The sequence below is a fragment of the Taurulus bubalis genome, assembly GCF_910589615.1.
Source record: "Taurulus bubalis genome assembly, chromosome: 10".
In the NCBI taxonomy this organism is placed as follows: Eukaryota; Metazoa; Chordata; class Actinopteri; order Perciformes; family Cottidae; genus Taurulus; species Taurulus bubalis.
The window spans coordinates 18,381,346-18,399,972 of record NC_136598.1 but is presented as its reverse complement, the minus strand read 5'-3'; the positions used below and the strand labels follow the sequence as shown (position 1 = coordinate 18,399,972).

The 18,627-nt window shown below is 42.5% G+C and overlaps 1 protein-coding gene across 1 annotated transcript; it reads left to right on the top strand.

Moving 5' to 3' along the window:
- Positions 1-854: 854 nt before the first annotated feature.
- LOC306742488 (rhodopsin kinase grk7-b-like) lies at positions 855-4,594 on the top strand (the record flags this gene model as incomplete). The annotated part of the gene is made up of 4 exons (XM_079224880.1): positions 855-1,472; positions 1,936-2,373; positions 3,716-3,987; positions 4,270-4,594. 4 exons carry the CDS (start codon positions 855-857, stop codon positions 4,592-4,594), a joined length of 1,653 nt encoding a protein of 550 aa, XP_079081006.1.
- Positions 4,595-18,627: the final 14,033 nt, after the last annotated feature.

Below are 18,627 nucleotides of genomic sequence, written 5' to 3'. Positions count from 1 at the left end.
GTAGCGCATTCTCTCACATAACCTCAGAGGTCATTGCAGCTTTGCAAGTGTAATATCTAAAGCAGATCTATTGTAATCATGTTTGTGTTATTTTGTCCACATTCTGGTGTGGAAACAGAAAGTTCACTGTCTTTTGTGATCGTCTTCACAAAATAATCTTGATGATTATTGAACATTTCAGGGGCGTTTCATGCCAGCGATGCGGTTAAAGTGTCTGAAGATGAAAATGTACTTTTCAAAACTGCTCCAGCTCCAAATATACTTGAGGTTTTCAGCTGCTCAGCAGAACAACTTGTATATGAGTGTTCAGCCTTCACTCTGCTGACAGCTACTTCAATAGTCCGTCAGGAAAATTGATATCTTAGGCTGCTTACTTAAACCAATTAGGGCTAATTTAGTGATGCCTTCACTCTCTTTCCGATCATAAGCAATAAAGTGTGCGTGCATATACTTCACATATTATACTGGAACAGCTCTCTCAGTGCCTTATTTATCTCACAACACACTACAATCGACCACAACTTGTTAGGGCCAGGATCTGCCACCTCATCATGTCATGCTGGCAGCCCAATTACCACGCACAGGCACTCTGCATCTCCTAAAAATAGACGAGCCCAAAGCCTCTTAACTTCAAACCACATAAGTTGCTCTCCATTAGTGCCATCTACGAATACGCATGCAAAGACACTTAGCTCACCACAAATCCCAGAGGACAGTGGTACTTGTAATGCTACGAGAGGCGTGGCACAAGAGGTGGAAGATGTTCAGGATGCAGGTGCTCGAGGGGCTCAGTTGTGCTTGGAACCTGCAGATGAGTGAGCGATGGCGTTGTAGTTGATCAGGCCCTGCTGCCTATGACACAGGATACATCCAACATGGATGACCTGTCTGGACTGAACAACCTGGTGGCCAACACGGCCTACCTGAGGGCTCAGCATATGAGCCGAGAAGAGATGAGGAAACAGAGGCTCTCTTTGACGCTGCCCAAACCAAATATGTCCTCTGCTCTCCTGACAGCAGTGGGGAGGAAGTACGAGTCGCTGTGTGAACGACAGCCCATTGGGATTAAGTTGTTTCAGCAGTTTCTCTGGGCTGCTAACCCTCAGTACAGGATCGCCACTGAGTTCCTGGAGGAGCTGAGTCACTGGAGCTTTGCTGAAGATGACGCCAGAGAGAAAGCCAAATGGAGCATCCTCGAAAAGTTCTGTCAGCCGGAGTCCGGGAGTTTTCTCTCATACCTTACAGGAGAGGCCGCTGAAAGATGCAAGAGTGTAACAGACAACAACTTTGACGTTATGTTGATCCAGATTAGAGAAGACACGAGAGACTTCCTGAGGGGGAAACCTTTCTCGGAGTATCTGAATAGCCCCTTTTTTTATAGGTTCTTGCAGTGGAAGGAGTACGAGAAGCAGAAAATCAGTGACAGATACTTTTATGAGTTCAGGGCTTTGGGAAAAGGTGGCTTTGGCGAGGTAGGTGCATCTGGATAAAAGTGAACATTACAGATTGCTTCATGGATTTACAACTAATATGTTTTGAGTTAAAGTGAGACATTCGTAAATTTTGACAGAAGAAAATACATTATTTTTCTTCAAAATGAAAAGCTGAATTCATGAGCGATTAAAAGCCCCCTACTCAATGTAATACACTCTGGGGTTTTGTTGTTACAGCCTCACTTGTTCTGGTGTGACCTGTAGCTTTTGGAAGCTAATGTTAACACACTGTATTTCCTCTACTTCAGCCACATTACTATTACATTATGTTTTAGCATTCATCATCATCCTGTAGTTGCTACACACAGCGGCCGCTGTCCAGTAAATGGTAGATGGTCTTGCTTTAAAGTCCCAGCAGTGACAGTAACAACAGACACTAAAACAGTACATGCACTGAATAAAACTGTTATCAAATATAAAGTAATGCACTTCTGTCTTGCAGGTGTGTGCGGTGCAGGCGAAGAACACGGGCCAGATGTACGCCTGCAAGAAGCTGGATAAGAAGTGCTTAAAGAAGAAAGGTGGCGAGAAGATGGCCCTTGTGGAGAAGCACATCCTGGAGAAGGTCAACAGCCTCTTCATTGTAAACCTGGCTTACGCTTACGACAACAAGACTCACCTGTGCCTGGTCATGGACCTCATGAATGGTGGAGACCTCAGGTTCCACATCTACGAGCTCGGGGAGCGGGGCATCCGCATGGAGCGCGTGGTTTACTACTTGGCCCAGATAACCACTGGGATGCTCCACCTGCACTCTATGGACATTGTGTACCGGGATATGAAGCCTGAGAACGTGCTGCTGGATGCTAGAGGACAGTGTCGGCTCTCAGACCTGGGATTGGCTGTGGAGCTGCCAAAGGGCAAATCCATCTGCCAGAAGGTTAGTGAGGTGACCTCTCCCTAGATTACCCACAGTGCTCGCTGTCAGACGTTTGCACTGCGATGCACTTTGCAAAGTCACTCTGTGGTTTGTTCACACGGAGAGAAATAACCTCCATATTCAATATTTGCTCTCGTTTTAATGACACTACGCTGTATATCCGTCTACCTGCGACTACAAGTAGCTTACCAGGAATAGATATGATAGCTCTGAGTGCTGCTCTGACGGACAACATAAGAAAGCACAACCCCTCTGTGACTTAAATTAATCTTATTAAAAGGTACTTGACCTCAGCCCCAGTTAGAGGCTACTACCCATGACGAGAAATATATGAAAGACCGAGCAGAGCCTGTTAGCTTTAGCTGGTTAATCTTTGCTCTATTAATACCTGATATGTGATGGAAGCTGGTCAAGAATGTCTGCTGCAGTTAAATTAAATAAACTTTAAGAAGATAAATGATTTCCCAAATGCCTACGTCCTAAAACAAAATCCTAAATAAGTTAATTGAAACTCTTTATCTCTGTATCTCTTTGTCGGGGCATCATGAGCATTTTAAAGTAAGTAGCACACAACGTAGAGATTACCATCTAATGTACAGTTAGCGTAAAGCTCAATGTCATCTTCGCATGGCTGCGTGTAACCTTGTGTTGACTCTTTCGGTGTCTATACCATCCTTACAGGTTACAGCAATGGTTATATTTTGAATAAAACAATGTTTGCCTGAAAACTCTTATCATCAGCTGAGTGTGATTTCTTCAACCACATTTTTTCAAATTACTTTTTTATGTCCTAAGTAATTCAAAAGAAAATAACAATCATCTCGTCCTTTTTTCAATTCCTGTTCTGACCCCCAGAGTGAAAACCACTGGTTTATAGACACAGAGTGGCTAAGGGAGAAGGTCGAGGTGGGCAGAATCTTGTGTTTCACAAAAAAGAGTCGAGATTGATTTTGCAAAACCATCACGATATCTCACAATAACACAACAGTATATCCACAGCTCAATTCACCATTAATAATAAAAGAGGCGTACAACATTTAAGATAGTTTACCCCAAACTAAAACATTTAAACTTTATATGCTAATGGTATAATGATTTTCATTATTGGAGTATTTGAAGAAATACAGCCTCCCTGGCTGACCCTCCCTCATAACTTGTGTACTAAGCAGGTACAACAGAGCACAATAAATATACCAGGTGGTTTCACCTTGCCCCTGGTCCCTATAGAACCTAACCAGACCTGAACATCTTTACAGAAATTGCAATTATTGGTGACGTTAAACCCCAGAAGTATGGAGGATGCTGATGATCACCCCCCTCTCTCCCCTCTGTGTGATGTCAGGCTGGTACTACTGGCTACATGGCCCCTGAGATTCTGAGGCAGGAGTACTACCGCACGTCTGTGGACTGGTGGGCTCTGGGCTGCAGCGTCTATGAGATGGTGGCCGCCCGTTTGCCTTTCAAGGACTTCAGAGAAAAGGTGCAGAATGAGGAGGTGACTCGTCGCACTCTGGAGGACGAGTGCAAGTTTGAACACAAACACTTTGATGCTCCCTCCCAAGACATCATCCGCCGCTTTCTAAAGAAGAAGCAGGCGTATCGCCTTGGGTGCCTGTGAGTAAACAGTTTAATTTTCCCAAGCACAAATTAGTCAGATGAGGTTGCTGCAGACCTCATTGAAGAAAGCATCCATCAAGAAAATGTATCACTTTTTTTTCACTCCTGAGAACATATTGTCATCCTTAGTATGATACAGTCCTTAAAGCAACAGGCCCAGGGATGCAACGTTCTGGTTAAAGGAACAGTCAAATTAAGGGGGATTTATTGGCAATTTGAACACTTGCACTGCCCAGTTTAATCATTTCACCCGCCAATCATTACATGTCTTTCTCATAGAGATGACCCTCGAAACCACGCGTTTTTCAAGAGCATCAACTTCCGTCGTCTGGAGGCCGGCCTGGTGGAGCCGCCCTGGGTGCCAAAATCCTACGTGGTGTACGCCAACGACATGGACAGGCTCAGGGACGTCTCCGAGGTCGAGGACGTTAAGTTTGAGGCCAAGGATGAGAAATTCTACAAGCAGTTCAGCACAGGCGCCGTCTCCATCCGCTGGCAGAAGGAAATCATCGACAGCGGATTGTTTGACGAACTGAACCACCCCAAACTGAACGGCCACAGCTGTGAGAACGCATGGGAGTCCAGAATTTGCATTGTTCAGTAAGCATTTCATCTGTTCATCAATATGTCCAACTGGGCAAAACAATAACACACAAAATGTCCTTTAATTCACCTTCTTTCACGCTACCAAAGTGCCTGGTTTTATACCAAATGGAGCAGCTCAGCTACCTTTTTAAACATTTATTTGCCTTTATCTGAATTAATTGTCTTCCTTAATAAGACATCTGCCTCAGGGTTGTGCCCGGATGAAAACACACACTGACAGTTGGATCCCAGTGGATGCATAGTTTCCATTACATCATTCATTCAGACATTTTGGCAGGCAAGTGTTTGCATGTGTTTGTAAACAAGCTCCATAATGGTTGTGTGTCACTAAATGGCAGCAGCATTATTATCAGTATTTACAAGAATGTGCCACATTTGTGAGACAGATATAAATCCCATGCCTTTCACTCTCGTGAGTGCACAGTGAAACGCAACTTCAGTGAAGTCTCTCAGTGGCAGTCGTTCACCACTAAGTGCCGCCAGACTCCCATGAAGTGCGTTCAAACTCCCGCAGTGCTCTTCATGGTCCCCATTAACCTGGCTGTGCTGCTCAGGTATTTACAAGCACTGGATGACTCGTTCAGCTTTAACAAGGGAATGAAGGAGACAAATTGTCATTGTTTTTTCCTGCGCAAAAAAACATTGAATGTGTGGATTTAACAAGGCAATAGCAACCCCCTTTATTACCCCCAATGTGTTTACAAGCCATACACAACCTACGAAAGAGATGTTTACTACTGAAAGCATAGCAACAGCAAACATCTATTCTGTTTTAACAGATGCTTATTTCCCGTATCAAACTACATGGGAAAAGCTTCTGGAGGTTGGATTTCCATGTGTTATTGTTGTTCATAGATATATTGTTTAGTTTTAGTTTTTATCCCGAGATGATTACTTAAGAAACTTATTTTTTCTTTTACATTTTTTTTCAGGTTTATTTTATATTGAACATAGAGATGAAATAAGTGAGTAACATGTGAGCATCTTAGACCTTTGGGCAGCACAGGATGTCTTATTTCTGACTCAAATCATATTTACCTCGGTTTAACTTTTGTTCCAATCCTCAACTCTTAAATGAACACGTACAATGTCAAGCATGTCTTTTTATTTTACTCACACAATAAGCTGCATTGTCAGAACGCCACAGTGCCAATACTATTTTGAAATGTAAGATGTAATTGCACAATGATGATGTAACATTTTCTAATATTTCACAGGACCTTTTTGGCTTGTAACGATTTTATATGTAGCTTTATGACACTTTCTTGCCTCATGCATGTTGTTTTTTACAATAATGTGTTGTGCTCTTTTTTTATGAAACGACAACTATTTGTGATGGAAAATAAATAAAGCTAATGTTCTAAACGCTTAAGTTAAATCAAGCGTTTCCTTCTGCTTTGCTGCTGAAATGATTTCTGGTCACAAATTCGTCTTCATAGCTTTGACATTCAAAGTTATTTCGATGATCCTCTTGTTGCTCATCTCAAGGCACAGATAGGATCAAACATCCAAACAACCAGGCTCAGTCTGAAAGAGGGAGGTGGTTGTCTCTTTATAGTAACCAGGGTTCATTCATAATCACAACATGACGTCACCCTTAATATTCAATTCACAAGTGTCACTCAGCGCATCCCTCCAAAACCTCAGACACGTTTCGGTAATGAGGGACAGATAAACATGTGATGTGCTAACTCCTGTGAGGGGCTGACCTTACAGGCCTGAGAAGTGGCTCCGTTCACGCTCAACTGCCATGAGATTAGAGGGTGGTTCAGATGGAAATCCAAGACGCAACCTGATCATCGTCGGCTGCAAAGGCCGAGTGGGGAGTCCACTGCGGACGACGTGACGACAAGACAAACTCGGCAGAAGGTCTCCAGGAACATGTTTTCACCAGGTGCCTACAGGCGTCTGCCAGGGTTTAGTTCCCCACGGGTCCACGCTGTAACTCCTGCCCTCCAACAATCACACTGCACAAGCCCCTCTGCAACACACACACACACACACACACACACAAACTGCCCATATAATTTTCACATTTGCACTCATGCATGCCGATGAACACACATGCATGCACATTTATCATCTTCAGATACTTAACGCTGATCATGCAGGCAAAGATGTACACACATTACTTAGAGGACACACTCTGACACACACACACACACACACACACACACACACACATGCACACAATCTTATTACCTCTGTAGAAGCAGGCATGGGGTTTTAGAGATCAAAGCGGGACAGGGTGTAATTTGGTATCTGCGTTTGTTACATGCCCATGCTCTGGACTCACATCAAAGGCATGTGCCACACTTCAGCTCAGCCCTGGCATCCTCAGGATGCTATCACACCAGCAATATTGCTGCTTTTCCCCTTCTTTGGCTGCGAGTGTATGTCTGTATTTGTGCATACAAATGGTTGATTTTGTGTTAGATGTATACAGAATAATAAATTTGTGTCTATATGTGCATTTGTGCATGCACAAGAGTGTGTGTTTGAGCATTTAGGAAAGGTGAGAAAGTGGTTAAACAGTCGTAACAGAGAGGTCATTGTCTGCTGAGGGAAAGAGAGAAAGACGGTTGTTGCTCGCTGTCTCGTACTCACTGCTAGTGTGATTTGTGTTTTTCAACTGTTGAAATCGTTTTCCCCCTTGTGCCATTTTATTTGGCAAAAAATGTGATAAATTAGAATCCGAAAGAGTATTTTATACTGAGGTCTACATCGTGACCCCACTGCCCCAGAGGAAGTGTTTAGTTTTTTGGTTAACGTTCAATTTGCTATGCTTCATTGCTTGAATTCTTAACATTTCCACAAATAAGTGAATTCCTGCAGGACGGTCCAACAGAAACAGAGCGTGTGCGTGCGTGTGTGTGTGTGCGTGTGTGTGTGTGTGTGTGTGTGCGTGCGTGTGCGTGTGTGAATGTGTGTGCATGATGTTCTTCCCCACTGAGGCCCAATGGGCAGTTTCCATGGCGCCCAGACCTCAGACCTTTCACTGCCAGGGGCTGGACAACGTCATGGATAGAGCTTGATCTCTCTCTCTCACTCACTCACTCACTCACTCACTCACTCACACACACACACACACACACACACACACACACACACACACACACACACAGTACCACTCTCGTCCTATCACTGCACCATGTTTGGTTCCTTTAATGCAACATTCATCTGTGTATGTCATTTAATCTCTTTATTTTTCTTTCAATAATAAAAAAAAAAGCTGACAGTGGGGCCAAATAATGAATGGTTCCCTGTATAAACCCATATTTTTTGATTTTTTTTCTTGAACCATAACTGCACAGCATGAGAATCAAGAAAATGACAGGTTTGCATTTCATTTGTTTTTGAAGGAGAGGAAAAAATCACTCCACAATAACAGATTGTTTTAAGATTTAGAAATAGATGAAAATTATTTTCCAGATCATCCTGAAAATAATGAAGTTGCGAAGAAAATTTTTGACACATTTTTGACAAATAAATCATAATTCACTCATAAGGATAACCAATAACATATTTCTGAGTCTATTTTAGCCGTTTGTGAATTACTTTAAGGGGTTGAATTGTTTAATTAATGCGTTGATACGTTATTTTGATCATGTTATCATTTTTATTTTATTTAATCTTTTTTAATTGAACTACTCTCCAATCTTTCCACATGCCTCCTGACAACTGCTGTATATATGTTTGGACTGCACCAAACTTTTTAAACTGCTACTCTACTTCTTAACTTTCAGTTTATCCATTTCCACGTTTAGCACTCTGTCACATCTCCCCGGTCACCTGTCGCCAGGAATAAAGTTCTCTCCCACAAGTAGAAAATCCCATGGAAACGACTTAAAGTTCAAAAAGTTACAGCATCCTGAAACCCGAGTTAGCTGGAGTGCAAAGCTTTCTGATGTTCCTCGCCCCTCCACTGCAGGGCGATTGAGGATCAGCACATCAAACGAAGGCAGAGGGTTATAATGATACAGAATACCGTATGAGGGGAAACACTTTACAACCCTCACGCTGAACCGAGGAGAAAAAAACAGTTGTGGCGCATGTGTTAATGTACTTCAATTACAGTACACCATGTTGCCTCAGGGGTCAGCGACCGAGCGGGTTTTGGCCTCCGTGTTTGTATGGACGTCTCTCTTTGCATGTGTGTGTGTGTGGTGTGTGTGTGTGTGTGTGTGTGTGTGTGTGTGTGTGTGTGTCAGTGAATCAGAGAAGTGCTCAGAAGCAGATTTAAAATCAATCGATTCCAAGATGTCCACAAAAACAGACATATAAGCTGTGAGATGATATTATTTTCTAAGTGGGCATCCAGTTTGATTTAATTAGCTGGTACTTGTTGCACTCTTTGTTAGCGGTGTAATATGACTGACAGTTGGCGCGGCAGGCCGTCTGGACTGAGTCCAAAAGCCACCTCTGCTGTGTGTGTGTGTGTGTGTGTGTGTGTGTGTGTGTGTGTGTGTGTGTGTGTGTGTGTGTGTGTGTGTGTGTGCGTGTGTTTCCAGACTCTGTAACCTGCCTCTTTTAGTCTCTCACTGCTGTTTCAAACTCTCAATATCTGTGTGTGTGTGTATGTGTGTGTGTATGTGTGTGTGTGTGTGTGTGTGTGTGTGTGTGTTATCACACCGACCCTGGACATCTGGGGTGTGTCAATACACTGCTGCTGACGAATAAAATACTACAGACAAATCTGCAAAGTTCTTTCTGCAATAAAGAGAAGTGTGTGAAGCCGTTGGGTCAGTTTGCCACCGAAAAGAGACACATACTCCTCATTCTATGACCAAACTATGTGGTATTTCCTCACAATTGCTCCACATACTGTGACTCATTTGGCACCTGGACACTAGCAGGAAGAGGAGGAAGATTCCTGGCAAAAAGAGTGTAGACTCCTGAAAGGATGCACCTTGTACCTTTCTTCATTCATTATGCACAGGATCAGTCTGTAGCCGAGGTCTGGAGAGGGTCCAGTTTGGTGACAGCAGCCTGGCATCGGCACTGTTTTCAGATGATGTCATGTTTATGGCTTCATAAAATGTAGAAATGTGCCCCAGGAGAGAGAGAAGCAGCAGCCCCGAGTGAAAGAGTTAAGGTACGGTATCTCACATTTTGTTGTGTTAACTATGTCCAGGAAGGTTTCTGTGGTCCACAGAAGATAAGGTGATTCTGGCCGAACTTACAGTGCCACGGGTGACTGGTTACCAAGTGGCACAGAGACAAAGGATGGCAAGCCAGGTGTTTCCCTTAAGGTATAAAAAAAGTGCAAGGCAGGTGCATGACACCAAACTCAATAGTCCCTTTTCATGGAAGAAAATGCCCTCATACTGACAAAAAAAAGTAAAAGAATGGATAAGGATAGTATAATTTCAGGTTCATATGGAAAATGATATGTTGTTGTAGCTTTGCAGTGTCGCTTGGAAATAAATTATGCAGTGCAATGAAATACAGGCCAAAAACGGCTGCTGAGTATTTTCTTTTATCTAATAAGCCTGAAACTTACTTCATGAGAAAAAAGATTGATAACGTCGGTCCCAGATGGAAACGCACACTGTCTGGACGTTGCATGAGGCTCTACATTTTGTTGTGACAGGCAGTACTACTTCAGGCTGTTTCTTGTTGCAGGCCATCTCTTGGTATGTATAACCCGACCGAGCTCAAGTAACGACATCCATAGCGTATCTGTTGAGAATGCTTTCAATGGGAACACGCCTCAAATCTAAAAACTCCACACTGTAACCGTATCTCCCTTATTTTTATCTTGGGTGAATGACGTTTTATTCACAGTAGTATGATGGTTTAATATCTTGTGATGATCATGAGGATGTGGTCAGTGGGATCCCACACACAAATGCATGCACACACACACATTATGCCAGCATAAATACATGCACACACTGACCCCAGATGTTTCTCGACATGGTCTGCTGTGACGCCAGTACATTTGTTTACCTCTGCATGTAAAGTTAACTCTCCATGCCCTACATGCACGTTTCCACTGCTGCTTTTCCCCCTCACCTCAGAAACACAAAGAAATATTACTGCAACTAATATGGGAGTGATCACTGCTTTGTCTTGTATACTAAATGATTAATGTTTCATTGGTGGACATAGGATGAGACTGAAAGCACAAATACCAACGCTTTGCCAAAAGATGCCACTGTGCTTGTCACACATCTGCTCTTTGGCATAAAACACCACCAGCAAACACATATTTCCAAGATCATGTGTCCTTACAGTGACATCCAAATGAGCTCTCAGTAAAGCTTTTACAAATGGGGATATTTAATATACTCTTATCGGTGACCAAAGTGAAAAATGATCGATGAAAAGTGGGGGAAACTATTTTTTTGGGGTATTTTGTATCATGTATTGGTTATCCTTAAGTAATAGCATTCTGCAAGAAAACAAAATTATTAATTTTTATTCTCAAAAAAGTGATTTGCGTTGTTTAAGTGTAATCAGCTCGTTAGGTTGAAGTTGGATACTGATGTCACAAAAACCCAATGTTGTGATAAGAATGACAACAAGGTAACTTGTCCCGCTCTAACAGGTGCAACAGAGCCAACAGGAGACGGGGGAGCTGTCAATCAACCCCACAAAGTCCTGTAATCAGGGAACATGAGTGAAAACACCTGGGTGGACTGTAGGTGTGTCGAGGCTTTAGCCAATCGTAGGTGTGCTATCAGACTTCAAAGTTCCCTCTAGGGTTCCAGCCAGTAGAGAAAATGCATTGCAGCGCCCTACATGCCTACATGCTAGAAAACTTTCCAGCCGTTGGTGCCAAAATGCAGCTGGTGCCCTTTTTTATTTTTTTCACCCTTGCCCCTCAAGACAGAACTGAGGGCGTGAGCTGCACAAATAAAAAAGTTCTGATAAACCCATTTTTCTTCCATCAAAGTCATCTCAATATCTACTTGAGTTCCTACTCTGGTGTCATGGTATCGTAAATTAACAAAGGGCTCTAATGGGCGGACATAAAAGACTCCTTCTATACTTAAAATCACAACTACTCTTCTTGTGTTTCGGTCTTAATCTCGTCCTTGCTCTTATAGGTGAGAGATCTGCAAACAGCTGCTCTGGGTCACATGCTTTGTCGCATTGTTAACACATAAAAAGCCCACGCACTCGAGTTAACATCAAAGTCTTTTTCCTTTTTTTTATGTCGATGCAACGTCCCGTTTTTGCTTTGAACACATACTGTATACCATTATTACTCTGCTGGTGTGAGGAGCTCGATAATTTCTCGGAAGATGTGTACACAGAATATGCACACACACACGCACGCACGCACGCACGCACACACACACACACACACACACACACACACACACACACACACACACACAGCCAAGGCACTGGCATGTCTGAAAAGAGCCCTTTGATTGTGCGGCCCTCACTCCTCATTTGCCGTTTGAGTTGGCATTGGGAGAGTTCTCCTGAGGTGCCCTGGCCTCTACACACACACACACACACACACACACACACACACACACACACACACACACACACACACACACAGCCCTGAAAGTTTTGTGGAGCCTGCAGGGAGTCAAACTGCTCTCACCTGTTGTCTCTGGCAGCCTAAGAGGGGACGATTAGCGCCCAGTACTGACAATATGCTCTTTGTTCCCCTCTTTCTCTCACTCTCCCTTTCTGCCATCTCATACTTGCAGTCTGTCACTTATGCCACAGCTCATTTCTCCCTCTGCTCAGCCTTCTGTCTTCCTCTGTTTCCACCTCTCAATGTCTCTCTGTCACTCTTTGTCTATGCGTCCATCTTGCCCACTTACTATTTCTGTCTCCCTCCCCTCTTTCTCTCGCTCTCTCTGTTTCTATTTGGCTCGAATGCCCTTGTGGCCATGAGAGCAGTGTGTGGAAAACAGTTGAGCACTTTATCGCAGATCATCGAGGTAATCCCTCACAAATACGCTCCGCGATGGCGCTGCTCACATGCTGCAGGGGTCTCGTCACTGGGCCAATCACAGCAGCCGAAGCCAGGTTTAACTCATTTTGCTTTGCACTGATAAAGACTTGGAGGTCAAATGTTTTAAACATTAGCATCAATGTGTAGGGTGAATCAAGCTCCAGAGAAATGTGCAGTTTGCGGCACATGTTCCACTCTGAATGCATTAGCATGTTTTACTGAGGCCTGGTCATCTTTGACCGGCATCTGTGGGTGAGAGGGTGTAACAGCGGTGCGTGTGTCCCAGCACAGAGGCCGTAAACAGCCCTAGTGTGACATTTCCACAGGCTGGGTCACAGATGTACAGCAGTATAAAGTGGCCTTTCATGACCGGAGGAGAAGACCTCAGTGAGACGCGTGGAAGTCAAGCTAGCATTCCTATGTCCATTGAAAACATAGTGAACAGTGTTGGTGGGGGGCTCCTTGGTTTCAGTCCTATTCAGTTGGTGTTAGAGGGACATGTGCTCATTTTCAGGCTCATACTTATATTTTGAGGTTTCTTCTCAAATATGTTAGCATGCTTTTAACGTTCAGAATACTGTCTATATGTAGTAACTCTCTGAAAAGTTCTGTTTTAGCGCCTGCCGCTTAAAGCCCCCTTACTAAAAAGCCCAGTCTGCTCTGATTGGCTTGCAAAACAAATATGGTGCCCCTTTGCAAAGTTAGTTATCAAGCCATGGGTGGAGTTACTCAGATGGGGGCCAGTATATTATTTCACAGTTTGTGGGTCTGTAGGCACTCCAGATACCCAAACATATGTGCAGCGTAATGTTATATGCCAAGTACAAATACAACAGTTTTTAACAGCAGAAGCTGTTCATTAATATTGATTATTTGTATGACAATAACCGAGAGAAAATTCACATGCACTTCAACTTCTTTCCCTTGAAATAGTTTCAATACTGAAAGAAGTAGAAGCGGTAGTTGAAATGGAGATGAAAGTAGTTTAAGTGCCCGTTTAGGTGTTAATACAAGCAAAGTTGGAGTTTCAATTTGATCGAAGTGAAAGTACTGAATATTTAGTTGAACTTCAAGCACTAAAAGCATTTAAAATGTCAGATAAATCGGAGGTGAAATTGACCTGGATGTGTCAGTTCAGCTTTATAAACTATAAGACGATGTCTAAGTGCGGATTAAATTGTCTATGAATAGACATTTATGTGCGTATCAGGCTATAACATGAATGGAGACAGATTCTCTGACAATCAAAGAGACCTTTGAGCTAATTATGTGAACAAAATATTAAGTTTGCCTCAAAGGGATGTATTATCTGTTCATCATATTATAAACCGTTTTAGTGCCAACGTCATGATTACGTCATGGTGTTAGCTGGAGGCAAAACAAAAAAAAGACTGGAGGCCAACATGAATCAGCTCAGAGTATCCCTTATCACACGTTGTGATACTGTGTTTCCGTTCATCTGAGGGTGCAAACACAACAGGCTTTGTACAATGTACACACAACTGAACAATGACTTTAGTGTGATTGGGATGGGGAAGTTAAAACAGTAAATATTTGCGCTTTGCAGATATTCTAACCACGTGTAGCATTCAAAACAAGACCAATTTACAGTAAAGTCAAGGGATTTTTTAAAGTTAGTGCACATTTAAAAACACCAAGACTTAACCAAAACGCTGTACAGAAAACTCAAAATCACATTTAGATCATTCAAATGAAAAAAGATATAATAACCCAGCATTATTCAACTGAAACACGTACTTGCCTGACTGCCCTCTTGTTTCTGTTGGCCCCTCTGAAATTGCAGCACAGTGCCTTGGTTTGAGTTGGCACCGGTGAGCCGCTGGAGCACAAACACTACCTGTCAGCTCCTGGAGACTCGTATCGTCTCCGGGAAAAGCAGCGGCAGCCTGAGTCTGCCTCCGACTCTGCTCCAGTTCATACATTCATATGGACCGTCCATGACAACATGCTATGAAATGTGAAGTAGGATGTCATGTTAGCTGACCAAGATGCCTCTTTCAACCCTGAGCTGAAGTAACGACCCCAGAACCCTGACAGAGAAAAAAAAAGTCACATCTGAGCCAAACTCTCTCTGTAGTTCTTCCACAATTCATTGAAGTCAAAAATAATTAGGAGATGACAAAAGAAACTCGGCCGTTTCAGCCGGCTGCAGGAGCATTGGCAAGTGTTGTAGAAGATACAGACTTGCTACCACTATGACTAATAGATGGAAATAAGGTTCAAAAGCAGTCAAGTGTTCCTTTAAATGAGTCTCAGACCTGCAGGGCTGTGGAATCAGCCAACTTATTTGTTTGTAAATTCAATATCTTTGGGTTTTGGACACAAAAGAAGAAGTTTTAAAACGTTAAAGATATAGCTATTCCTCTGAGCCACAGAACTCTATTGTTGCTCTGGGTCACATGTTACTTCACTGCTATAAACATGGCCACTGTAGTTTATTTTGTGGTACTTAAAAGAAGATATTCTTAACTTTCCTACAGAGAACGTTTTCTTGTAAATAATAGAAAGCATAAAAAAATAAATCTCAGTATCAATCTAAGCTTTGCTACATACTGTTGATACTTCATCAACATGTACTGTACAAGTGAGTTTTATTATACACCCCAATAATAATGAAGTCTCTCTATTATGGTGCTATATAACACATTTAAAAGCTTTGATTGTCAGTATGTGTTGCTTTTTTTTGGTCTTTGCACAGTTTAGGACTAGTTTAAAATCATGGAGGTGTTTTTGAACCAGTTTAAATGATAGCTGTGGGTTCAGAGTGGCGGCATGAATAGCATCTGCACAGGAATAAAGGACTGTGTCGTCTGCGTAAAGATGGAAGTTACAATTGTAGAATATAAAGGTAGTATGAATAGTGAATAAGACTGGCCAAGGACAGAACCACAGGGAACTAACTGCCTTTGTAATGGAGGGAAAAGAGGACTGGATATTACCTATCATGACACACTGCAACTTATATTAGAGTCAAGGAAGGGAAATTGCTCTGAAGTATAAAGGGGACTTTCAATCAGAAAAAAAATCATGATTTTGTTATTCAAATCCAGCAAACACATTTGACTTCACAAACAACAGTCTTGTTAGTGTGAAGTTAGGAGTGTTCTGTATGGGCCACTTTCTGTTGTCGCTTACAAACTACAATGTTTGTCAGTCAACATCAGCTGTCTCATACAGTTTAGGGCTGAGCCATGTCAGCCATCACAGAGCAGGCGTATTGGTCATCACGGTGTGTAATATTTGTGGGATGGACTGTAGAGTGGAGACAGCAGTAGAGGTAGTGGCAGCTCAGACCTGCTCCGTAACAAACACTGCCCCAGTGAGCTCTTAGGAATACAGCCATTGCTGTGCTTTAGGGCTTCACTGATGAGCCATGACAGATTGAGTCCCCCCTACGGATTGAGGCCTCTCTGCTCTCAGACACGCTGGAGCTTTATTAGACTTCAGCATTCCTCGCTGTGGAACCACGTCGCCCAGCGTGGATCCACAGGGCCCCCCCGCTCCGGCACCTGATTGGCCGAGAGCCCCCCCAGCCACGGGCCAGGTCGCTCTCAGACACGTGCTGTAAATCAGCAAGCCAACCCCTTCAGACATGTGCTGTAAATCAACAGGTCCGAGAACAATGACACCCAAGGAAGCTAAAACTCTCCTGTCGGTGAACATGCATCATAACTCACATCTGCTTTAACCTGGAGGGAAAAAGCGCTCAACTATTGGGTGAAAATCTTGAGACAAACTGAAAAGTTACATTACCTTATATGCACTAACTCAGCCTTTTATGACCTGATCCCTATGGGAATAATGTTGCAACATTAATGTTGTTCTCAATCCTGGATACACAAGGTTCTCCATCCAACAGCTGTGATAGATGAAGCATTCTTGTTAACAGGATTTGTGAGAGCCATCAATAATTTAGCTCATCCGCCATCCCACTGTTGAGTCTGAGGGAGTTTACTATGCTGTAAGCTTTATAGGATCAGGAACAGTGAAGTGCATTATTGAATGTTGACAGGCTAAGCTGCGGCTGATTAATGCACTGCAGAGTGGCAGCTTTCCCAAAATTGTATCACTACATTGACATGCTGAGATAACTTATGAGCGAGAATATATTCACCCATACACTTAAGGGATTGCAAATGTTTGATTGCTCCGGTCTGAATTTACCCAGATTTACTGAATATCACCAACTTTGCACAAAAGTCAGAAAGTCGAGACAATGAGTGAATTTAGCCTGCACTGTTAATATAAATGAGGAGGGGGAGGAGAGTCTTGAGCCATCAAAGGCATATTATCTCTCATTTCTTTCGTCTGTCTTTCTGTAAAAATGCACGTGTTCCTGGAGTTTACTTTCAATATTGTAAGACAAATCAGCATCCACTACAGCGGTTGCTATTTATTATAAGTTAAAAACCTTCGTGATTTTGTCAAAGTAAAATGATTTGCTTTGTCAGGGCAGACAAAAAAACTACAGCTCCGATGGAAATGTGCAGATTACAACTCATTGTAACTAAATTCCGGGCATATTGATAAAAATCTTTTTTCAAAGTTTCTAATTGTAATCTGGCCGTCGTTTATAGCAGAGCTGTCAAACTCATTTTAGTTTATTGACTACATAGAGCTCAACCTGAAGTGGGTTGAATCAGTAAAACAATGACATAATAACCTAACACATCCAAATTGTGACCTTTTTTTTCTGCAAATGTCCAAAGTTTATGAACAATGCATATACTAAAGCAATAAACAGTCTGTTATGTCGCGCTGATCTCTCGGCTAAGTCATTCATTTATCTTTTCTGTTCTCGGTTTTCATTGTAAGTTTGTATATTTTTGGATTGGGCCTTTTGGCGGGCCGGTTCTGACCCTTGGGCCGTGTATTTAAAACCCAAGGTTTACAAAGTGTGTTCCTCGCAACCCTGCTGTCATTACACACATAACTGAGCTGGCTGTGCACCCTAAACCCATCCATGACGTTTAGCCACCAAAGCCTTTGAGAAATGTCATTTTCACCGAAAACAAAGTTTTTATCTACATATTTGGAGCGAGCTACCCAACAGATTGTATTTTTAGTTGTTAAAAACGTTTTTTTTACAACCTACAACCCTCTGCTATTTCTTAAAAATAAGGATATTAATTGAAGATTATTCATTTTTTAGGCTTTTGATCGTGACTTGAATGCAAATGAGCAATATTTGCCAAAGTGGTTGAAACATTTTGCCAGGCAATTTAGCTGTGAAACTCTATCAAACATAACATTCTTGACGAGTGTTTTCTTTCTGCTTTTTCCGCTGACCCTATCTCTCTCTCCTCCGCACGTCGGAACCGTTCAAGGTTTTTCTTTCATGCCCGCTGCAGCGAGGAGGTTGTTATGAGTCAGAGTTACCAACTGGAAACCTGAACATCAGTGTTTTAGATCTTTATTATCTCGGAGATCAGTTTTCTGGTGCACAGTTTGGCATAGGGGCACTTTATCTCACATCTCCCTCCCTACAGTGCCTCAGTGTTGATGAGGGCATGAGGTGACCCAACACACATAAACACACACACACACACACACACACACTCTCTCTCTCTCTCTCTCTCTCTCTCTCTCTCTCTCTCTCTCTCTCTCTCTCTCTCACACACTTACAGTTGAGTTAAAAGTATAAACCTCTATGCATAGAACTTCTTTAATTACAACCAAATTAAATGTGAATGAAGTCAAAACACCACGAAGGGTCAATGCTCGGACAAGCCACCCAGATGAAGTCACCTCTGGTATTTCTGCTACTTACTTACTAACAATAAACGTCACAGTGTAGCCACTCTGTGTCAGTGCACATGCGGCTTCTGCTTCTCTGATGCTCACCGCTTGTTATTTGTTTCACCAGCATGAAAGATAAATAAAGATAAATAAAACATTGACGAACATTGTAGCGAGCTTTTACACTGTGAGTAAAAATCGGACTCTAAATGCACGGAAATGACTGCTCGGTTGCATTAAATGTTTCTAGCGTTTTATCTGGTTGGAAATCTTACACAAGGATCCAACTGTAGCTGTGATAGTCAATAGTTCCCTTTTGAGTATTTATACACCATTTGATGTGG